The sequence below is a fragment of the Pelophylax lessonae genome (assembly GCF_965119305.1).
Source record: "Pelophylax lessonae genome assembly, chromosome: 6".
NCBI classification, from domain to species: Eukaryota; Metazoa; Chordata; class Amphibia; order Anura; family Ranidae; genus Pelophylax; species Pelophylax lessonae.
In genome coordinates, this window is record NC_138773.1 from 39,333,684 (window position 1) to 39,358,602 (window position 24,919).

At 45.2% G+C, this 24,919-nt stretch overlaps 1 protein-coding gene across 1 annotated transcript in view; it reads left to right on the forward strand.

The window, feature by feature from the left end:
* LOC309558539 (uncharacterized protein) overlaps positions 1–23,343 on the forward strand; it is a 118,249-nt gene extending 94,906 nt beyond the window's left edge. Inside the window, exons 9-12 of the mRNA XM_082261618.1 lie at positions 12,287–12,634; positions 14,559–14,879; positions 19,455–19,790; positions 22,948–23,343. Of these exons, the coding sequence (XP_082117744.1) occupies positions 12,287–12,634; positions 14,559–14,879; positions 19,455–19,790; positions 22,948–23,333 (1,391 nt within the window). The 3' untranslated portion in view covers positions 23,334–23,343. The remainder of the gene's footprint in view (positions 1–12,286; positions 12,635–14,558; positions 14,880–19,454; positions 19,791–22,947) is intronic.
* The last annotated feature ends 1,576 nt before the right edge of the window (positions 23,344–24,919 follow it).

Consider the following 24,919-nt stretch of genomic DNA (forward strand, 5'->3'; position numbering starts at 1 on the left):
TGTCATACTGAGAGAAATTTACAGTGGGGTATCCTTCAAAATTGCAGTTCATTTTTTATTGGCAAATGTATCCTGTATCCTAGATAGCTAAGAGATTGGGTTTTCCCAATGGCTATAAAAGTATTCTTGATGGTTGTCCTGCATTAAAGCGGAGTTCCGGCCTCGGGGCTGAAATTTAGATAAAAATACCCCCGGGACAGTCAGAGCTAGTACATTCCACAATGGATAGCCTCTGTACTGTCCCGGGTCGCACTTACCTTTTAGAAGAAATACTTACCTTGAAATTTCTTCTCCAGCGCTGCCATCTCAGGTGTGGGCAGCTGAAGCCAGCGCGTCCTCTTCTGCATCCTCTTCGGTGACGTCGGAGTCCCAGAATGCCCTGCAGAGGCCCCGCTCGTCACTTCCGGGGCAGGAGCGTCATCCCTGCACAGCTTCTGGGCATGCCCAGAAGCTGTTTAGCAGGGAATGAGCGCCTGCACCGGAAGTGACGAGCGGGGCCGGTGCAGGCGCGTTGACTCCTGGGAGCGATGACGTTCATCTCCCAGGAGTCATCGCAAACCTGGAGAGGCGGCGCGGCCGCAGAGGGAGGAAGTGGAAGGAAGGTGAGTATATTTTCATCTATAATAAGGTAAGTGAAAAAAAAAATCGGGAGCATCCATTTCTTTTTCAGGTGACACTCAGCAAGCAGATGGCCCAAAATCGATTTTTTCGATTTTGAGGCCGGAACTCCGCTCTAAGGCATTGAGTCTCAATGCTGCTTACATTTAGATTTGGCTTTATCCATCTGTCTCATGTCCTAAGAGGGTGGTTGAACTGTTAGGGTGCCACGGGGTGTTTTGAGGGGCTATGATCATGGTAACATGTAGGTAGGATGGCCAGTGTGCCTGAGGTGTGTGGAGCAGGGGTAGATTGCTGCCATCCAAGTCCTCCGTGCAAACCCCCCGGGGTTGTTTTTTTCCAACAAGGTGGAATTACTCTTTAAATCATCTTAGCAATCATCTATTTATTTGGGCATACAGTATCTCACAAAAGTAAGTACACCCCTCACATTTTCGTAAATATTTTATTCTATCTTTTCATGTGACAACACTGAAGAAATTACACTTTGCTACAATGTAAAGTAGTGAGTGTACAGCTTGTATAACAGTGTAAATTTGCTGTCCCCTCAAAATAAATCCTGATGTGAATAGGGTGATGTAAACATTGGTAAGTTATCACTGCCTTGCTGCCTGGTTGCTGCCTAAAAAGCATATTTAATGGGAAATTGTAATTTCTTTAACCACTTTCCGTCCAACGACGTACCTGATGCAGCTGCAGGCATCATCCTGGTAATGTTTTTTAGAGCTGGCGGTCAGTTCTCTTCTAATAGCAATCAGAGTGGCTCACCAGCTGCTTGATTGCTATTACAAGTAGCAGTAACCTGGAAGCAATGACATATCAATTCTGGGTTACTCGGAAACAATTGCGCCATTTTTGAAAATCGAAAGCATTCAGAAACACAGATCTTCGTGTTTTGAATGCTTTTAAGTGCAGAGGAGGGATTTTGAGAGGAGGGACCCCCATATCTCTTTATAAAGAATTCATGTCATATGCCTATTGTCACAAGGATGTTTACATTCTTTGTGATAGCAATAAAAGTGATAAAAAAAAAAAAATTTAAATAAAGCAACAGTATGAAAATAAAAAAAAATCATAATTAATAGCTTTGGGCCTATCAACCCTTCACAATATCAGCAATGACAATTATGATTTTAACTACCGTATTTATCGGCGTATAACACGCGCCGGCATATAACACGCACCTAAATTTTAGGGCAGAAATTTCAGGAAAAAAGCTGAAATTTAAAATAAACAGCTTTAAACTCAGAACATTTTTTTTAAATTAAATGTAGTCTTACCAGTGCCCACAAATGCAGCCTCATCAGCGCAGTGTCCTTAAATGCAGCCTCGCCAGTGCAGTGCAGTGCCCATACATGCAGCCTCGTCACTGCAGTACCCATACATGCAGCCTTGCCAGTGCTCATACATGCAGCCTCGCCAGCGCCCATAATTGCAGCCTCGCCAGTGCCCATAATTGCAGCCTCGCCTTCGCCAGTGCCCATACATGCAGCCTTCGCCAGTGCCCATACATGCAGCCTTTGCCAGTGCCCATACATGTAGCCTTTGCCAGTGCCCATACATGTAGCCTTTGCCAGTGCCCATACATGCAGCCTTCACCAGTGCCCATACATGCAGCCTTCGCCAGTGCCCATACATGCAGCCTTTGCCAGTGCCCATACATGCAGCCTTCACCAGTGCCCATACATGCAGCCTTCACCAGTGCCCATACATGCATCCTTTGCCAGTGCCCATAATTGCAGCCTCGCCAGCGCCACTATACACAATCACATCGCTTTTAAAAATGTCCAGAAAGCAGTGCCGAGAGGTAGAAGGGGGCGGACGGCGCCGAGGAGAAGGAAGGATGCGCTCTCATCGGAAGTCCCGGCGCCTATGATTCACGTCGGCATAGGAGACGGGACTTCCGATGACAGCGCGTCCTTCCTTCTCCTCGGCGCCGCCCGCCCCCTTCTACCTCTCGGCGCCGCCCGCCCCTTCTACCTCTCGGCACTGCTTTTTTTTTTATATCGGCGTATAACACGCACAGCTACTTTTTCCTCCCTTTTTAGGAGGAAAAAGTGCGTGTTATACACCGATAAATACGGTACTTGCCAACTGCCCACAGTAATATTACTGCAGCAATGCGGCTTCCCTGGGGCCAGTCACGTAGTATTACGTGACTGGAGGGGAAGGGGTTTTGGCGGCGTGCTCCTGCTCGGGAGGCGGGCAGCGGGAGGAGAGGCGGCGATTGCTGCCTTCCTCCCCCGATCATCCGGTAAACGGAGAGAAGACCCGCCTGCTTATGTAAACAAAGCAGGCGGATCTTCTGTGAGACAGTCAGGGACAGATCTGAAGTTTCAGCTAAGCTGAAACTGTGATCTGTCTGTGCCTGTCACAGAACCCCCCCCCCCCCCCCCCGCCGGCCACACAGTTAGTAAGCATACAGGCATACATTAACCCCTTTGATCACCAACAGGGTTAACCCCTTCACTGACATCGGCATTATTACAGTAACAGTGCATATTTATAGCACTGATTACTGTAGTAATGTCACTGGTCCCCCCAAAAGTGTAAAAAATGTCAGTCAGGGGTCCGATCTGTCTGCCACAATGTCACAGTCCCGCTAAAAATCGCAGATCGCTGCTATTAAAAAAAAAGACAATAAAAATGACATAAATTTTTCCCGTAGTTAGAAGATAACTTTTGCGCAAACCAATCAAAATACGCTTATTGCGATTTTTTTTTTTTTTTTTTTTTTTACCAAAAATATGTAGCAGAAAACAAATTGGCCTAAAATGTTAAAAGAAAATCGATTTTAAAGTTCTTTTTTTTGGGAATGTTATATAGTAGAATGTGAAAAATATTGTTTTTTTTTCACAATTGTCGCTATTTTTTGTTTATAACGCAAAAAAAATACAAATCGTACAGGTGATCAAATACCACCAAAAGAAAGTTCTGTGGGTGGGGAATAAAATGATGTGAATTTAGTTTGGGTACAGCATTGCATGACCGCGCAATTGTCCGTTAAAATCACGCAGTGCCAAGTTAAAAAAAAGTGGCCTGGTCAGAAAGGGGGCAAATCCATCCGGAGCTAAAGTGGTTAAAATAAACGTCTGTAACACACACTGTCACCACAGACAGGTATGTTCAGAAATTTATACTAAAGTAGCGCTCTTCCAGAGACAGGGATACTTTTAGGTTAGGTTAGGGCAATACATACCAGTTAAAACTTTTCAAAATATGGTTTACTAATGAAAAGGTAAAAGATGGTGCAAATAAAATATTTCCAAAAAAGAGATTACAAAAAAACAAAGAAACAACAAGGAAACAGAGAAATAACAAGGAGCTGAAAATGAGAATACTTACCAATGTCCTAGTTTGCAGAGTCCGATGAATAAGCAAAAACGGTACAGTGGCTCTTTCAAGTCCAGTTAGGTGTTCCTTGGTTTAATTTTAAAATGAGAGTTGTCACAATGTGGTTGCATTCCACTTTTCTTCACATAAAGGGGGGTTTTGACACACATCTGACCAATCATCCGGTCTAAGGGGTGGTTGCCAGGATGTCATCACTTTTATGACCAAGTTCCAGATACAGTCTTATATAAGTATTAATATCTCTGATTATCTACAGGTTACAGTCTACTAACCTGCATGTTATTGTCCCACATGAAATGAGCTTTGAAATGAATATAAATATGGGAGGTTTTGGATAGTTATTTTACCTAGCAGGGTTTTTGTGTCTCATTGGCTCCCCATATTGCCTAATATAGGGGTGTTTTGATTCAAAATGTTACAGATTAACTGAGGAAAGTAAATATGTCCTTAACCACTTATGGACCGCCCACCGTGTATTTACGTCGGTACTTTGGCGTTAAATACCGGGGTTATGGCAGCAGATAGCTGACATAACCCCGGTATTTTTTTAAACGGCAGGCAGTCTGCTTTAATATAAGGGTGGTCCCAGCGGTGGATTTGTTGCGGGATCACCTTCATGGGAGGTGGAAGAGGTGCCCCCTCTCCCTCCTGCTACTTCCCGGTCTTTTTCCCCGCTTACCGGAGCCATCGGTAGTGGAGAAAACAATCCGGTCCACTGTCCTCTCGGGCTGGAAGGCTATTGCTTCCTAGCAATGGTGTTAAAGAGCTCATTTTTTTCATCATGAAAAAAAATTACTTTTTTTTTTTTTTTTCTTTTTTAGTGTAGATGTGAGGTCTTTTTGACCTCAGATCTCACATTAAAGAGGTCCTGTAGTGCTTATTTCTATTACAAGGGATGTTTACATGTCATGTTTGAATAAAAGTGATCAAAACATTTTTTTTTAAAAGGACAGTGTAAAAATAAAAAATTCAAGATAAAATAAATAGGGGAAAAAAAGCGCTCCGTCCTCGTTAGCTTGCGCACAGAAGCAAGCGCATACACAAGACGCGCCCGCATATGTAAACTGTGTTTAAACCACACATGTGAGGTATTGCCGTGATCGTTAATGCGAGAGCAATAATTTGAGCCCTAGACCTCCTCTGTAACTCTAAACTGGTAACCTTTAGTAATATTTAAGTGTCGTCTATGGGGATTTTTAAGCACCGATGTTTGTTGCCATTCCACGAGCGTGTGCAATTTTGAAGCATGACATGCTGGGTATCTATTTACTCGGCGTAACATTATCTTTCACATTATAGAAACAAATTAGGCTAACTTTTCTGTTTTTCTTATTATTTAATTCAAAAGAGTGTATTCTTTTCCAAAAAAAATTGTGTTTGTAAGACCGCGGTGCAAATACGGTGTGATAAAAAATATTGAAATGATCTCCATTTTATTTTCCAGGGTCTCTGCTAGAAAAAAATATATAATGTTTGGGGGTTCTAAGTAATTTTCTTGCAAAAAAAAACACTGATTTTACTTGTAAACAACAAGTGACAGAAAAAGGCCCGGTCCAGAAGTGGTTAATATGGCTGTGCTGTTATAACCTCATGAGTTATGACATATACTGAAGGTTTATAGTCTTTGCTAATAACTAGTTAATCAGTAATGTGTATCAGTAATTAATGTGTATTGGCCATTCCCCCCCACCTGACCTATTTATGACAGGGTGTCTGTTACAACTCCAGGTACTCAGGTCAGTTGAGTGTGACATTTTTATGAAGGTTTGTGGACTGAAGTATGTAATGGTTAATGGAAAGGGTCTGTGCGTCTGATCAATGGGCAGAAAAGAAGGTCTTGGCATCAGTTAACAGTTTATTTCATGAACTAAAGGAGAAGGGAGGGAGAAAGGTCTCTGTGTTATGCCTCTTCTTCTGCCAAAATTGCTGGGATAAGCTGAGACATGGATGTTGCATACAGCTTTTCATGTGCACAGTGTGCACAACTATTAGGCCCCTTTCACACATGGTAGTCCGTCAGCGGACTCCGTTTTTCTCAGCGGGAGATCGATCCCAGAGACAGAGCTATCAGGTCCCCATTCTTCTCTATGGGGGAATCGGATGAGAACGGACCGCCTGTCCATTCTCATCCGATCCGCCAGATGGATGGAAAATAGGGTTTCTCTTACGTCCTCCGACAGTCGCCGCCCACTCATACAGTCTTCACCAATGGGGTATTGACTTCATCTCCACAGGAGTAACTAGGCATAAGACTTGTTAAAAAACAAATCATTTACATAGACACACCTATGGGGGCTGTCCCACTGGTCCAATACCCCCCTGCAATCAGCCATCCCAACTCAGTTTGTCTTCTGCCTAGTTAAGGAGTAAGATAGGCTTCCCTGTGCTGGGACTACAGTCTCAGCCTTCTTCTAGTTTAAGATTTTATTTACTGCAAATGTGTTTTTTTCTTTACATTACTAGCTGTTTATTTTGTCAGCGTTAGTTAGTCGGATCTTCGGATGAAGACGGCGTTTGTGGAGCTGGGAGTCGGATTGGTCGTCCTGGTTCTCCAGGACAGAGGGCCAGATGGAATCCCAGCCCGCCATCGAGCGTTTAGCAGGCTATGTGTTCGCCCTGGCCTCGCAAACGACCCATCCCTGTCCTCAGGGATGCAGCCTGTGAGGTGGCTACCTCACTCGGACGTCTCATCCACGCTTCTCTGTGTACTGTTAGCGTCCTGTGTTTTTTGGCTGACGGCACCCATGCCATCTGAGGGTGGGCGGTTTCCCGTGCAATGTGAGGCACCCCACGCCATCGAGTACAGGTAAGTACATTCTGTGTGGGGCCTCTGTCTGGGGCTGGCAGTTCTGTATGTCTGTGTTATCCCCTCATGTCTGTGCATTTTTGGGCTCCCTGATCCCGGTCCCTGCGGGGGTTTTCTCTCACAGTCGGTGCGCTGTGTGGGTTTCTGGGGGTCCCTCTCCTGTGTCACATTAGGGTGCTTTTGGAGGTACAGACATGTGTGGCAAACGCTGTGGGGTTAAAAAACCGCCGGTCCGCCATTTTAGGTGTGGGCAGCATGTCTGGCTTCACTATGGGCGCTTATACAGCATGTATGTGGTGTGTTTTTGGCACCTTGCGGCACCATCTTGTGTGTGGCAAATCGTTCGTTCCGAGCACATGTCGGCGGCCATTTTACCGAAGCCTCCCATTACTTTCTATTGGCAACCATTTTTCCTTAGCCTGAAGCCTCAGTTCAGCCTCCTGCGGTGACATCACTTCCTCCTTTTACTCAGGAGAGTTCGGCTGCGGTGGTAACACTTGTGGGGGTCTGTCTGCTGTCTTTTTACTTGTGCAATCCTTCTGGCTATCAGTTTATCCTGATTAGGGGTCTGTGTTTTCACAGTCATTGTAGCGGTGTGCTGCGGGGGTCCGTGGCGCGCTTAAAGGGCCAGTACCTTTAAAAAAAAAAAATAACTTTTTTAACATGGAATCTAAGGACAGCAAATTTCCCACAGCCCTGGTGGGGGATTTAGGTTCCTCTGAATCCTCTGCTCTGTCTACTTTGTCTGCTGCAGTGGTGACTTTGGTGTCCAAAGTGGAGATTCTGATGACTGAACGTGCTGCCAGAAAAATGCCTCGTTTTTCCTTGCCTTCTGATTCTGAATCTGATATGGTTGCCGTAGGTGGCGTGCCCCTTGAAGGGTCTCGCTCTTCTCAGTCTGAGGGGGAGGCAGAGGATGCGGATGATTCCCCCCCTGGGACGGCCGAGGACCGCGCAGCTATGGATGCGCTAATTCTTGCCATTAAAGAAACACTACATTTAGAGGATGAGCCCAATCCTCCCGGCATTGTGTCCTCTTTTGGTACACACAGGACCCGCAAGGCGGAGCAGGTGTTCCCTTGCCCCGCTGAGTTTCACGCTACTGTGAATGATCAAAGTCATCATTTGAAATGCACCTTTGTGGTGCCAAAAAGGTTTCAACTCCTTTATCCCTTTGCGTCTCCTACGGATTCGGTGCAAGATCTCCTCGCCCAGGGGGTGGTCGTCCCGGTGCCTCATCGGGACAGATTTCGGGGGTTTTACTCAAATCTGTTCACCGTGCCCAGGAAGGAGGGCAAGGTGCGTCCTATTCTGCACTTGGAAGCTCTGAACCGCTTTGTATGCGTTCGGAAGTTCCGAATGGAATCGCTCCGCTCGGTGGTAGCCTCCCTGAGTCCAGGCGAGTTCCTGGCCTCTATCGACCTGAAGGATGCGTATCTACACATCCCCATTTTCGAGGGTCATCAGAGGTACCTCAGATTAGCTATCGCGGAGGAACACTATCAGTTTGTGGCGTTACCTTTCGGTCTCGCTTCGGCTCCAAGGGTGTTTACCAAAGTGCTAGCTCCCGTTCTGGGCCTGTTGCGGGCTCAGGGCATTGCGGTCTTGGGATATCTGGACAATCTCCTGTTAAGATCGAGTGCCAGCCAGAGCCTGCTGCGCGATCTGTCCATTACGGTGCAGATGCTTCAGGAGTTCGGATGGACCATAAACGTACAGAAGTCGACCTTGTCTCCTTCGGTTCGTCTCCCATATTTGGGAATGGTTCTGGACTCTGCTCAAACAAAGGTGTTTCTGCCAGAGGACAAGCTCCGGACCCTACAGGACGAGGTCAGAGCCCTCCGGGACAACAAATCCTCTTCACTCAGGACCTGTATGCGGGCCCTGGGGTTGATGGTGTCAGCCTTCGAGGCGATACCGTTCGCACAGTTTCACACAAGGTCTCTCCAAACGGAGATTCTGAACAGATGGGACAGACTCATGCAGTCCTTGGATCTGAGAGTGTCTCTGTGTCACCAAACCAGAGTGGATCTTCTGTGGTGGCTTCAGTCCCCGGCGGTGGTGGACGGAAAATCCTTCCGGCCGTTACTGTGGACAGTACTTACCATGGATGCCAGCCTATCGGGCTGGGGTGGAGTCCTGGGCAACCTGTCTGCCCAGGGCACTTGGTCAGTGGAGGAATCCTCCTTCCCCATAAACATATTGGAATTGAGAGCGATCAGGCTGTGCCTACTCCATTGGTCGGACCGTCTTCAGGGCCGCCCTGTATGGGTGCAGACGGACAATGCCACTGCGGTGGCTTACATCAATCACCAAGGGGGCACCAAGAGTGCCCGGGCGGCCCAAGAAGTGACCAGTATTCTGTCTTGGGCCGAGACTCATGTCCCGGCAATATCGGCAGTTCACATTCCAGGTGTAGAGAATTGGCAGGCCGATTACCTGAGCCAGGGGGAATGGTCCCTACACCCGGAGGTGTTTCAAATGCTGTGTGGGAAATGGGGATCCCCGGATGTGGATCTGTTCGCGTCTCGGCTAAACCACAAGGTGGAAAGGTTCGTGGCAAGAACGCACGATCCTCTGGCAGACGCCTCGGATGCGCTGGTGTTGCCTTGACATCAGTATCATCTGATGTATGCCTTTCCTCCGATTCAGTTGTTGTCCAGGTTCCTTCGCAGGTTGGCCTCGGAACCAACATTGGTGATTCTGGTGGCGCCGGACTGGCCACGCCGGTCCTGGTACGCGGACATCGTTCATCTGGCCATCGAGCCTCCATGGCGGCTGCCAATGCGAGAAGATCTACTGTCTCAGGGACCGATCTTCCATCCTGCTTTACAATCACTGGCTTTAACGGCATGGCTGTTGAAATCCAGGTCCTGAGGGACAGGGGTCTCTCCTCAGAGGTCATTCCTACCTTAATCAAGGCTAGGAAAGCATCATCTGGTAAGATTTATTACCGGACATTGAAAGCTTATTTTGCCTGGTGTGAGTCCAGGGGCTTCTCTCCTCGTTCATACTCGGTGGCGAGAGTGCTGGCTTTCCGTCAGACTGGCGTGGACCAGCGCCCTGCGTTGGCCACGATTAAGGGCCAGGTATCTGCACTGGCAGTCCTTTTCCAGTGCCCCATGGCGTCTGATTCTTTGATTCGCACCTTCATTCAAGGTGTGCGTCACTTGGCCCCTCCTCGAAGCGCGCCCTTACCTCCATGGGACTTGAACTTGGTCCTGTCCGTATTGCAACGTTCCCCGTTTGAAAACATTAGGGAAATCTCGTTACCTCTGCTGTCTAGAAAGGTTGCCTTGTGGCAATCACTTCTGCTCGCAGAGTGTCGGAGTTGGCGGCTTTGTCTTGCCACTCCCCTTACCTGGTGGTTCATAGGGATAAGGTGGTCTTGCGACCTAACCCTTCCTTTCTTCCAAAGGTGGTTTCTGATTTTCACCTTAATGAGGACATTGTTTTGCCTTCGCTCTGTGCGAAGCCTAAGCATCCTAAGGAGGTTGCTTTGCATTCCTTGGATGTTGTCAGGGCGATCAGGGTTTACCTGTCGTCGACTGAATCCTTTCGAAAATCGGATTCTCTCTTGGTCCTTCCTGAGGGACCTCGGAAGGGTATGGCTGCGTCTGCGATGACCATTTCAAAATGGATCAGACAGACAATTGTACAGGCCTATTAGTTGAAGGAACGGGTACCTCCGTTCCCTGTCAAGGTGCATTCTACCAGAGCGGTGAGTGCGTCCTGGGCTTTCCGACATCAGGCTTTGGTGGCCCAGGTGTGTAAGGCTGCGACTTGGTCGTCAGTACACACCTTTTCCAAATTTTACAAAATTGATGTTCTGGCATCGGCGGATGCCTCCTTTGGCCGCAAAGTTCTCTGTGCGGCTGTACCATAAGGGTTTTATTTCGGGTCCCTGGCTGTTGGGGTTGTTTATCCCCTTGGTTATTTGCTTTCCTGGGTCGTTGCTCCTGTTGAGCCTTTTTTGTTACCCAGAGGGTTACCTTTCTGTTCACGTAAGGTTCCTTTCTCTGTTGTGGCTACTGCGTTGCCTTTCGGACGGTTGCGTTGCCCACCCCTCATGTCTACACTGCTTTGAGACATCCCCATTGGTGAAGACTGTATGAGTGGGCGGTGACTGTCGGAGGACATAAGAAATTTTTTTTTTTTGTAAAATCTTACCGTAAAATTCCTTTCTCTGAGTCCTCCGACAGTCGCCGCCCCCGCCCCTCTAGTGGGGTTCTTATACACTTAACTGCTTGCTACCAAACTGAGTTGGGATGGCTGATTGCAGGGGGGTATTGGACCAGTGGGACAGCCCCTATTGGTGTGTCTATGTAAATGCTTTGTTTTTTAACAAGTCTTATGCCTAGTTACTCCTGTGGAAATGAAGTCAATACCCCATTGGTGAAGACTGTATGAGTGGGAGGCGATTTAGGCCAATTTGTTTTCTGCTACATATTTTTGGTAAAAAAAATCGCAATAAGCGTATTTTTATTGGTTTGCACAAAAGTTATTGCATCTACAAACTACGAGAAAGATTTATGTCATTTTTATTTTTTTTTTACTAGTAATGTCGGCGATCTGCGATTTTTTTTTTTTTTGCGGGACTACAACATTGCGGCGGACAGATCGGACCCCTAACTGACATTTTTGACACTTTTGGGGGGACCAGTGACATTACTACAGTAATCAGTACTAAAAATATGCACTGTTACTGTAATAATGACACTGGCAGGGAAGGGGTTAACACTGTGGGTGATCAAAGGGGTTAATGTATGCCTATATGCTTACTAACTGTGTGGGGGGAGGGTTCTGTGAAAGGCACAGAGAGATCGGGGTTGTAGCTTTGCTGAAACTGCTGATCTCTCCCTGCCTGTCTCACAGAAGATCCGCCTGCTTTGTTTACATAAGCAGGCGGTTCTTCTCTCTCCGTTTCCCGGACGTTCGCGGGAGGAAGGCAGCAGTTGCCGCCTCTCCTCCCGCTGTGTCCAAAAACAGCGGGAGCGTGGCTCCGGCAGCGTGCACGCGCCGCCGGAATCACATGCACTCCAGTCACGTACTACTACGTGACTGGACGCAGGGGAGCCGCACTGCCGTAGTAATATTACTGTGGGCGGTCGGCAAGCGGTTAAAGTTAAACTCTGGGGGTAAAATGACCCTTGTAGTGAAACTCACCCACCATTGCAATGGTTAAATGCTCATTTTGTTGAGAGGGAAGAGAAAAAGCAACTATAATTACTTTATCCCTCACTCCCCCGGAAGCTGGTGCTCTTCTCCACTCACCTATGCTCTAGTTTGTGTTCTCATGTGGTGACATCAGAGTGTCTGCATAGTAGATTTGTTTGTGGTATTACCCACATGCTTTACAGTAGCATTGAAAAGAAAGGTTCCTACAGGACTGAAGTGATCCCACCTGAACATTATTTTGCATTAAATGATTTTTGGGATTTTAGAGAAACCAACTCACTGCGAAATGTGAACTGACTTGTATGTCTTGTAAATAACTTTGTGTTGCAGATCTGCCCTGGCGCCCACAAGTTGGAGAGATCATAATTCCCAACCTGGAAGAAGGTAAAGAGGCCTGTGTGACCTGTGATATCTCTGGATATTTCCCAGATCAATTGAAATTGAGCTGGTCTAAGAAGGAACCCGGACCAGACTCACATTCCATTATAATGGAGCTACCTAAAGATGCCTACAAAGTCTCTGATAAGAAGGAGAAGAAAGATAAAACCTTCTCCTATAAGTCATCTCTGACATTCACCCCATCATTCCGCAGAGACCAGGGGTCAGAGTTCATCTGTAGAGTGGAACATCCCAGCCTGGAGCAGCCCATAGAGAAAAGAACGGGTCCTATAAGAATAGGTACACTTTTCCATAATAAGATTGTCAACACATAACTGTTAAGTGACTTTTTACATTGGGGCTGCTCACTTGACCCGCTGACTCTCTCCTCTCCCCGTCTGACAGCTGCCTGCAGCGGGTGGGGCCGAGGACTCCCCGAGAGGAGGAGAGAGGCGGCCGGTCACATGAGTGGCACTCTGAAAACTTGTAAAGAATGGCTTATTTTTTTAAAACACAGACACAGGGGCACACAGGATTAATAAACAGACTGTAGACAGGATATGAAACTTTAAATGAAACTACAGCAGCAGGAGGGGAGGGGGGGCACTGACACAGGAGCAGACAGGCAGGGAATGAGGGGGGGAGAGAGGACAGAGGAGGACAGGAGAGCTGTGGATGACGGAGGCACATAAACTGACCACGGTGTCAGGGCTCAGCAGCCTCGATATATGGTGGTCAGTTTACAGAGGGGAGGATATAGCCAGGCAGGATCAGCCAGGTATTTTAGGTGATAGAAGGGCCAAATTACACAGCAAAGAACTGTGCTATATAACATGCTTTTAAGGAACAGGATCAATATTTCTTGTTTTAGGTTACCAAACGCTTAAAAAATAAATTCTGCCATTTCCCCTTTAAAAAGAAATACTCGCGCCTGTGACTAATGTCACCTTCATGACATTGTCAAAAAGGGGCAGGGCATGAGTAAATAAAGTTCTGTGGATGCCCCTGTGTATATATATATATATATATATATATACACACACATGAACTTTAATGGCATCCCAGTCTTAGTCCGTAGGGTTCAATATTGAGTTGGTCCACCCTTTGCAGCTATAACAGCTTTAACTCTTCTGGGAAGGCTGTCCACAAGGTTTAGGAGCTTGTCTATGGGAATGTTTGACCATTCTTTCAGAAGTACACTTGTCAGGCACTGATGTTGGATGAGAAGGCCTGGCTTGCAGTCTCCGCTCTAATTCATCCCAAAGGTGTTTTATCAGGTCAGGACTCTGTGCAGGCCAGTCAAGTTTCTCCACCCAAAACTCGCTCATCCATGTCTTTATGGACCTTGCTTTTTGCACTGGTGCGCAGTCATGTTGTAACAGGAAGGGGCCTTGTGGACAGCCTTCCCAGAAGAGTTGAAGCTGTTATAGCTGCAAAGGGTGGGCCAACTCAAATATTGAACCCTACGGACTAAGACTGGAATGCCATTAAAGTTAATGTGCATGTAAAGGCAGGCGTCCCAATACTTTTGACAATATAGTGTATGTACCAATCAGCCATACCATTATGACATCTGAGAGGTAAAGTGAATAACATTGATTATCTGGTTACAATTATATTAATAAACTAGTGAACATGTTGTCCCTGAAGTTGATGTGCTGAAAGCAGAAAAAATGTGGAAAAACAAGTGGAAAGGAAGGTCCTGGAATATGATTGTGTGCTATTAGACCCACTTATCATTTGGGACAGATTGTGTGGTGAGCACGGAGGAGGCTTTGTGGTCACTGAAGGAGCACAGTGTGCAGCCTCGTATTATTGCAAGGAGAGTGAAGAGCACATTTGTTCACTATGTTTGGATAAAGCTGAAAGTGAACTATTGCACGTATAATTTGCAAAGATTGGAAGGACTCATTGACACGTATATTTTTATTTGTTTAGTGATTATTTCACTTATACATACATATTACACAAGCTTTGGAGTAGCAGCAGGGGTATAGTTTTTTCATACACAGAAATTGGTAGTCTTTGGTGCAGTGATTTATAATATTTGATCTTCCAGTAGATGTGTCCGGTCCACTAACATTCTCCCAGAAATATCTAAATCAGACATCACAGCTCTAATTAATGTACTGTATACTTTGTAGCAGTGCATTGTCTATATCGGACATATACTGTAAATTACATTGTAACTTACAGATGTCTTCTAAATGACTTTTCTTTTCAGATCTGCCCCCTCCACAATTTGGAGATATGAAAATTCCCAAACTGGAAGAAGATAAAGAGGCCACCCTGACCTGTGATATCTCCGGATATTTCCCAGAATATACAATTGTGAGCTGGCATAGGAAGCTGACTGGGACAGACTCACAGCCCAGTACAACACCACTGCCTAATGATGTCTTCCAAATCTGTACCAAGAAGAATCAATCATCTCTGACATTCACCCCATCATTCCGCAAAGACCAGGGGTCAGAGTTCATCTGTAAAGTGGAACATCCCAGCCTGGAGAAGCCCATAGAGAAAACAACGGGTCCTATAAGAATAGGTACACTTTTCTATAATAAGATTGTCAACCCATAACTGTTAAGTGACTTTTTACATTGGGGCCGCTCACTTGACCCGCTGACTCTCTCCTCTCCCCGTCTGACAGCTGCCTGCAGCGGGTGGGGCCGAGGATTCCCCGAGAGGAGGAAAGAGGCGGCCGGTCACATGAGTGGCTATTGGCGCACTGAAAACTGGTAAAGAACGGCTTATTTTTGGGTGGCACAGTGGTGTAGTGGTTAGCACTTTCACCTAGCAGCAAGAGGGTCGTTGGTTCGAATACCAACCACGACACTACCTGCCTGGAGTTTGCATGTTCTCCCTGTGCCTGCGTGGGTTTCCTCCAGGTACTCCGGTTTCCTCCCAAACTCCAAAGACATGCTGGTAGGTTAATTGGATCCTGTATAAAAAAAAAATTGGCCCTACTGTGTATGCATGTGAGTTAGGGACCTTAGATTGTAAGCTCCTTGAGGGTAGGGACTGATGTGAATGTACAATGCATATGTAAAGCGCTGCGTAAATTGACAGCGCTATATAAGTACCTGAAATAATAAATAATAATAATAATTTTATAAAACACAGATACGGGACACACAGGATTAATAAACAGACTGTAGACAGGATATGAAACTTTGTATACTAGTATGTGGCACAATTCTCTTTAACACTGTTGTGCCTTTATCTTGCTGCTGTATTGGTTGCGCAATCCATTTATTTATTTTTTGTAGACAGTATATGAAACTTTAAATGAAACTACAGCAGCAGAAGGGGAGGGGGGGGGGCACTGACACAGGAGCAGACAGGAAGGGAGGCAGGGGGAGAGAGGACAAAGGAGGACAGGTGAGCTGCGCATGATGGAGGCACGTAAACTGACCACGGTGTCAGGGCTCAGCAGCCATGGTATACCGTGGTCAGTTTACAGAGGGGAGGACAAAGCCAGGCAGGATCAGCCAGGTATTTTAGGTGATAGAAGGGGCCAAATTACACAGCACAAGCACTGTGCTATATAACATGATTTTAAGGAACAGGATCAATATATTTTTTTAGGTTACCAAACGCTTTAAAAATTAATTCGGCTGTTTCCCCTTCAAAAAGAAATACTCGCGAGTCACGGCTCGTGCAGTGACTGATGTCACCTTCATGACATTGTCAAAAAGGGGCAGGGGATGAGTGACCTTAAAATGAAAAAGTTCTGCGGATGCCCTTGTGTGTGTATGTATGTGTATATATATATGCACACAGTATATACACTATATTGTTAAAAATATTGGGACGCCTGCCTTTACACGCACATGAACTTTAATGGCACCCCAGTCTTAGTCCATAGGGTTCAATATTGAGATGGCCCATCCTTTGCAGCTATAACAGCTTCTGGGAAAGCTGTCCACAAGGTTTAGGAGTGTGTCTATGGGAATGTTTGACCATTCTTCCAGAAGCGCACTTGTAAGGTCAGGCACTGATGTTGGATGAGAAGGCCTGGCTTGCAGTCTCCGCTCTAATTCATCCCAAAGGTGTTTTATCAGGTCAGGACTCTGTGCAGACCAGTCAAGTTTCTCCACCCAAAACTTGCTGATCCTTGTCTTTATGGACCTTGCTTTGTACACTGGTGCGCAGTCATGTTGGAACAGGAAGGGGCCATCTCCAAACTGTTCCCACAAAGTTGGGAGCATGATATTGTCCAAAATATCTTGGTATGCTGATACCTTAAGAGTTCCCTTCACTGGAACTAAGGGACCAAGCCCAACCCCTGAAAAACACCCCACACTATAATCCCCCCTCCACCAAATGATTTGGACCAGTGCACAAAGCAAGGTCCATAAAGCCATGGATGAGCGAGTTTGGGGTGGAGGAACTTGACTGGTCTGCACAGAATCCTGACCTCAACCCGATAGAACACCTTTGGGATGAATTAGAGTGGAGACTGTGAGCCAGACCTTCTCATCCACCATCAGTTCCTTACCTCACAAATGCGCTTCTTAACCACTTGCCGACAACCCACAGTATATTTACTGCGGCAGTCAGCCCCTCCTGGGCAAAGCGACGTAGTACTACGTTGCTCGCCCAGGAGCCTGCAGAGGGCGAGCGCACGCCGCCGGAGGCGCGCTCCCGCCCCCGCTCGTTCACTGAGGTCCCCACGCGTGTGACCGCGATCTCCCGCAGGAGAGGGAGAAAGGCAGGCGGCTGATGTAAACAAAGCCGTCTGTCATTCTCCCTGGTGTAACTGCAGAGATCATACGATCCTGCTATGTAGGATCGTATGTCTCTGTGGTTACATCAAAAGCCACACCCCTTTACAGTTAGAATCACGCCCCTAGGGACACACTTAACCCCTTGATCACCAATAAAGTTAACCCCTTCCCTGCTAGTGTCATTTTTACAGTAACAGTGCATATGTATAGCACTGATTACTGTAGTAATGTCACTGGTCCCCTCAATAGTGTCAAAAATGTCAGTTAGGGGTCCGATCTGTCCGCCGCAGTTCCGCAAAAAAAAAGAAAACGCAGATCGCCGCCATTACTAGTTAAAAAAAAAAAAAACAATAAAAATGACATAAATCTTTCCCGTAGTTAGTAAACACAATAACTTTTGCTCAAACGTGAACTATTGCACGTATAATTTGCAAAGATTGGAAGGACTCATTGACACGTATGTTTTTTATTTGTTTAGTGATATATATATATATATATATATATATATATATTAGCGCTGCGTAAACTGCCGATGCTATATAAATACTATATAATACTATATAATAATATATTTTATATATATATATATATATATACACACAGGCATACCCCACTTTTAAGTACACAATGGGACCAGAGCATGTACGTAAAACGAAAATGTACTTAAAGTGAAGCAATACCTTTTTTCATTTCTCAATGCATGTAAATACACTAGCTCCATAGGAAATCTTGGTCAGCTTGACATGGCATTGCTCCCAAACCATGTGACAAGGGCACCAAGCTTGGGGAGCATGTTAAGGGGATCCAGGACTAGGACATAGTAGATTACCTAGGCAAGCTGGCCAGCCACAAACATTGAGGGGGCAGGGGCGCCGCCCCCCCATCCATGCATCCGGCCCCCTAATCTGCATGCAGGGGCACCGGACGCATGGAGCTTAATGTTTTTTTTTTTTTTTTATCACCTGATTAGAAACAGAGGCTCTAATAGGGTGATGCAAAGGGTGGAGCTGGGGCGCAGAGTAGTGCGCCCCGAGCCCACCCATTGTGTGACAATAGCGAATGAAAATTCACTATTGTCACACCGATCCTCCTCCTGGCCAATCAGGAAGCGCATCCGATACACGCTTCCTGATTGGCCGCAAGGCAAACCCCAAGCCATTGGCCGAGGAGGAGGCGGGAGCGGGAGGACTGGAGGAGATGCGCCGCCGGGACTGAGGAGAAGCTGACGCCAGGGGACTGATGAGAAGCCGCCCGCTGCCGCTGCTGCTCCAGGTAAGTAAGGGGGCACGCACGCTGATCTCTGCATTGGGGGAATGTATGCTGGTCACTGCATTGAAGGGGGCACGCACGCTGATCTCTGCATTGGGGGGAATGTATGCTGGTCACTGCATTGAAGGGGGCACGCACGCTGATCTCTGCATTGGGGGCATGTATGCTGGTCACTGCATTTAAAGGGGGCATGCACGCTGGTTACTGCATTGAAAGGGGGCACACACGCTGATCTCTGCATTGGGAGCATGTATGCTGGTCACTGCATTGAAAAGGGGCATGCACGCTGGTTACTGCATTGAAAGGGTGCGCGCACGCTGATCTCTGCATTGGGGGAATGTATGCTGATCAGTGCATTGAAGGGGGCACGCACGCTGATCTCTGCATTGAAGGGGGCATGTACGCTGGTCACTGCATTGAAGGGGGCATGTACGCTGGTCTCTGCATTGAAGGGGGCATGTACGCTGGTCTCTGCATTGAAGGGGGCATGTACGCTGGTCACTGCATTGAAGGGGGCATGTATGCTGGTCTCTGCATTAAAAGGGGGCATGTACGCTGGTCACTGCATTGAAGGGGGCACGCTGGTCACTGTGCATTGAAAGGGGGCACGCTGGTCTCTCTGCATTGAAAGGGGGCACGCTGGTCTCTCTGCATTGAAAGGGGGCACACTGGTCTCTCTGCATTGAAAGAGGGCACACTATACCTTAATTACTGAAGGCCCCTTTCACACTTTTGCGACCTCAAAGTCACGCAATTTTTTACAGCGTTTTTTTGCCGCGAAGCAATGCCTATTACATTTTTCTGTTTGCGCCCCCCCAAAAAAATTTTGAACACCAGCCGCCACTGCTTATACATACATATTACACAAGCTTTGGAGTAGCAGCAAGGGTATAGTTTTTTCATACACAGAAATTGGTAGTCTTTGGAGCAGTGATTTATAATATTTGATCTTCCAGTAGATGTGTCCGGTCCACTAACATTCTCCCAGAAATATCTAAATAAGACATCACAGCTCTAATTAATGTACTGTATACTTTGCAGCAGGGCATTGTCTATATCGGACATATACTGTAAAATACATTGTAACTTACAGATGTCTTCTAAATGACTTTTCTTTTCAGATCTGCCCCGTCCACAATTTGGAGATATGAAAATTCCAAAACTGGAAGAAGATAAACAGGCCACCCTGACCTGTGTTATCTCTGGATATTTCCTAGATTATATAACTGTGAGCTGGCATAGGAAGCTGACTGGGACAGACTCACATCCCATTATAACACCACTGCCTAATGATGTCTTCCATATCTGTACCGAGAAGAAGAAAGAAAAGGTCTGGCAATCATCTCTGACATTCACTCCATCATTCCGTAGAGACCAGGGGTCAGAATTCATCTGTAGAGTGGAACATCCCAGCCTGGAGCAACCCATAGAGAAAGGAACGGGTCCTATAAGAATAGGTACACTTTTCTATATTAAGACTGTCATTGTGTAACAGTTAAGTGACTTTTTACATTGAGGATGCATTCACACCTTTATGTGTGTTATTGTGCACTTTGACGCTCATTATCATGCATAGGAACACATGGAACAGCATTTCATATTCTATCCTTTCCCATATATTTTTAGTTACTCCCCAACATGCATGCAAGACTAAAGCCATACCTGTCTATAGGCACAGAGCAAAGCAATGTATGTAATAAAGAAAGCATGCCTTGCCTTGCAGTGCATTGTAAAAAAAATGTGTCAGGTATATAATTTTTTTGGACCACAGGCATCAATGCAATGCTCATCAAAAACCAAAAAGTATGTGCACAAGTATATAACAGACATCAGTCATTGTTAAAATGTGGACAAAAATAGATACATTGTAGTTAGCTACATTTGCTAATTGGAGGTAAAAAAATTGAAAATAAATATAATAAACAATATACAGTATCTCACAAAAGTGAGTACACCCCTCACATGTTATTATTATTATACAGGATTTATATAGCGCCAACAGTTTGCGCAGCGCTTTACAATGTGAGGGAAGACAATACAGTTACAATACAATTAAATACAGGAAGAATTAGAGGGCCCTGCTCGTTAAAGCTTACAATCTAGAGATATTTTCATGTGACAACACTGAAGAAATGACACTTTGCTACAATGTAAAGTAGTGAGTGTACAGCTTGTATAACAGTGTAAATTTGCTGTTCCCTTTAAAATAACAACACACAGTCATTAATGTCTAAACAGCTGGCAACAAAAGTGAGTACACCCCTAACTGGAAATGTACAAATTGGGCCCAAAGTGTCAATATTTTGTATGGCCATCATTTTTTTTCAAGCACTGCCTTAACCCTCTTGGGCATGGATTTAATCAGAGCTTTACAGGTTGCCACTGGAGTCCTCTTCCACTCTTCAATGACAATATCACTTTGCTGGTGAATGTTAGAGACCTTGCGCTCCTCCACCTTCCGCTTGAGGATGCCCCACAGAAACTCAATAGGGTTTAGGTCTGGAGACATGCTTGGCAAGTCCATCACCTTTACCCTCAGCTTCTTTAGCAGGGCAGTGGTCAGCTTGGAGGTGTGTTTGGGGTCGTTATCATGTTGGAATTTTGCCTTGCAGCCCAGTCTCCGAAGGGAGGGGATCATGTTCTGCTTTAGTATGTCACAGTACATGTTGGCATTCATGGTTCCCTCAATGAACTGTAGCTCCCCAGTGCCAGCAGCACTCATGCAGCCCCAGACCATGACACCCCCACCACCATGCTTGACTTTAGGAAAGACACACTTGTTGCCGTCACACACACTTGACACCATCTGAACCAAATAAGTTTATCTTGGTTTAATCAGACCACAGGACATGGTTCCAGTAATCCATGTCCTTAGTCTGCTTGTCTTCAGCAAACTGTTTGCGGGCTTTCTTGTGCATCATCTTTAGAAGAGGCTTCCTTCTGGGATGACAGCCATGCAGACCAATTTGATGCAGTGTGCGGCGTATGGTCTGAGCTCTGACAGGCTGACCCCCAACCCCTTCAGCCTCTGCAGCAATGCTGACAGCACTCATACGTCTGTTTCCCAAAGACAACCTCTGAATATGATGCTGAGCACGTGCACCCAACTTCTTTGGTCGGCCTGTTCTGAGTGGAACCTGTCCTGTTAAACCGCTGTATGGTCTTGGCCACCATGCTGCAGCTCAGTTTCAGGGTCTTGGCAATCTTCTTGTAGCCTAGGCCATCTTTATGTAGAGCAGCAATTTTTTTTTTTTGGATCCTCAGAGAGTTCTTTGCCATGAGGTGCCATGGTAAACTTCCAGTGACCAGTATGAGAAAGTGAGAGGGATAACACCAAATTTAACACACCTGCTCCCTATTCACACCTGAGACCTTGTAACACTAATGAGTCATATGACACTGGGGAAGGAAAATGGCTAATTGGGCCCAATTTGGACACTTTTACTTAGGGGTGTACTCACTTTTGTTGCCAGCGGTTTAGACATGAATGGCTGTGTGTTGAGTTATTTTGAGGGGACAGCAAATTTACACTGTTATACAAGCTGTACACTCACTACTTTACATTGTAGCAAAGTGTAATTTCTTCAGTGTTGTCACATGAAAAGATAGAATAAAATATTTTAAAAAATGTGAGGGGTGTACTCACTTTTGTGAGATACTGTGTGTGTGTGTGTATATATATATATATATATATATATATATAAAATGTTGTCTGTGTGGTATCCACCAAAAGTGCAAATGGATCTCCTCATAAATATAACAACAGTGATGCCAAGTGAGTAACCGCCACCGGTGTACAAAGTAGGTAGGAGGCTTACCAGAAGGATTGGACCCAATAGAGTGTATACTCTTTAGGTCTGTCTCGCATGAAAAAGAATGGTGGTTGTCACTGTTGTGCTGATGTCAAAATGCCTTCAGTACACGGAAACAGACATATGAAAGTGGGTGAGATATATTAGTCACAAGTGAACATGTTGTCCCTGAAGTTGATGTGTTGAAAGCAGAAAAAATGTAGAGAAACAAGTGGAACGGCAGGTCCTGGAATATGATTGTGTGCTATTAGACCCACTTATCATTTGGGACAGATTGTCCGGTGAGTTTCAGTGTGCACAGAGGAGGGTTTGTGGTCACTGAAGGAGCACAGTGTGCAGCACCATAAGTACTGCAAGGAGCGTGAAGAGCACATTTGTTCACTGTTTGGATAAAGCTGAACACTGAAAGGGAACTATTGCAAGTATAATTTGCAAAGATTGGAAGGACTCATTCACACATATATTTTTTATTTGTTTAGTGTTTTCATATATATGTATATATTTTTTTAATCATTGTGGTACCTAGCACTTTTCACTTATACATACATATTACACAAGCTTTGGAGTAGCAGCAAAGGGTATAGTTTTTTTATATACAGAAATTGGTAGTCTTTGGCGCAGTGATTTATAATATTTGATCTTCCAGTACATGTGTTTGGTCCACATTCTCACAGAAATTTCTAAATCAGACATTACAGCTACAATTAACGAATGCTTTGTAGCAGTGCGTTGTCTATAACGGACATATACTGTAAAATACATTGTGACTGACAGATGTCTTCTAAATGACTTTTGTTTTCAGATCTGCCCCGTCCACAAGTTGGAGAGATTAAAATTCCAAAACTGGAAGAAGATAAACAGGTCACCCTGACCTGTGATATCTCTGGATATTTCCCAGAATATACAACTGTGAGCTGGCATAGGAAGCTGACTGGGAAAGACTTACATCCCACTATAACACCACTGCCTAATGATGACTTCCAAATCTGTACCGAGAAGAAAGAAAAGGTCTGGCAATCATCTCTGACATTCACTCCATCATTCAGCAGAGACCAGGGGTCAGAATTCATCTGTAGAGTGGAACATCCCAGCCTAGAGAAGCCCATAGAGAAGAGCATGCGTCCTATAAACCTGAGAAAACATTCTATGAATGGGAGTGTTAAAGCACAAAAGGTTTCTTTTTTTTGACAGTCCAAACTGGTACAATTACTATGTAATGCACAAGCTCATAAAGTAAAAAAAAAAATCTCGACTGAGCCGAATTCTCCTTCATTTGTGTCTCACACGCTCTCCCTCCCAGATACTGCAGCTCACAGTGGGAGAGGTTCAGCAACAGAGGCAGTACTGTCAATCCAGAAAGTAATTCTGTTTTTTTTTTCATGATGTGCTACTTAGTGGTCAATATAGCACTTACACCTGCCCACTGATCTTCTCCAAACCTCATAGCTGAACTCCAGGGAAGATAAAAATCCTCCCTGACTGGCCTCTGCCTGAGTTAGGGAAGTAGAGGAGAGTAGCAGAAGAGGATCTGGTAATTAAAAGTGCTTTTTGCTGCCCCCTAGAACTAAATGAGCATTCAGTCCTTGCAGAGAGGGGGCCCCACTTCCAGTGTGGTCAATGAAAATGGCCGAAGATCCTGAAGCTGGCAGAAGATGGTGCTCTGCATAAACAGTGGACTATACATTGTCTTTCATCTTTAATATTGTTTCATATGTTGTCATAGCTTCTTGTAGAATATAATGCATTAAGTTAATATATCGTAATACAATATTAATATCATAAGATTATTTTGAAGCATGCCATAAATAAATGATGCTTAAATATTTTTAATAGTATAGGCATTATTTCCATTAATTAATATACTTTTTTTTTTCAATCCTTTTTAGCTCACTCTGGTTTTTGCAAATAATCTATTCAAGGCGTCTAAATGGACCCTGGTCATGTTATTTATAGGTTGTAAATAAATAATTAAATAATTAAATAATTTTTTATGGACCAATAGCTTTAGGTGGGCTTCACTGGCAGGGTCAACAGATGTTAGTGGTACTTTGCTGGGGGACTAAAAGAAAACTGTAAGCCTACATTCACACCCGGGCATTTTTTTCATGTGTTTTTGTGCCTACACCTTACACGAGACATCATTGGGCAATAGGAATCCTATTCTTTTCAATACAGGCTCTTGATTTATTTACACTCAATCACTGGAAGCTTGAAAAACAACTGTACATAAGCATTTTTGGAGCTGCATTGCGTGTTTTTTTGCCCCAGACATCAATGGAAGTACCTGTAGGCACGAATGCAAGCTTTTATTGTAGATGAACTGTTTTCCTTTGCTCTCCTCATCTCCTCCAACCCTGGAGCTTTCATAGACACTAGCATAAACTAACACACATATAGAGTACTGTGAAAAAATTATAGGCAGTTATGAAGAAATGCTGTAAAGTAAAAATGCTTTCAAAAATATACATTTTAATTGTTTGTTTTTTTATCAATTTAAAAAATGCAAAGTGAGCGAACAGAAAAATCCAAATCAAATCAACATTTGGTGTGACCACCCTTTGGGTTCAAACCAGCATCAATTCAATGCATCAAGATTTTTTGAAGAAGCACAAATAAAACGGCATTGTTGAGGACACAGTGGTTGGCCAAGGAAACATATTGCAGCAGATTAAAGACACATCATGCTTACTTCCCTTCAACAATGGAAGATGTCTAGCATTGCCATCAGACAGAACTGTCAGAAACCAGAGGAACCCAGATACACCCATCTACTC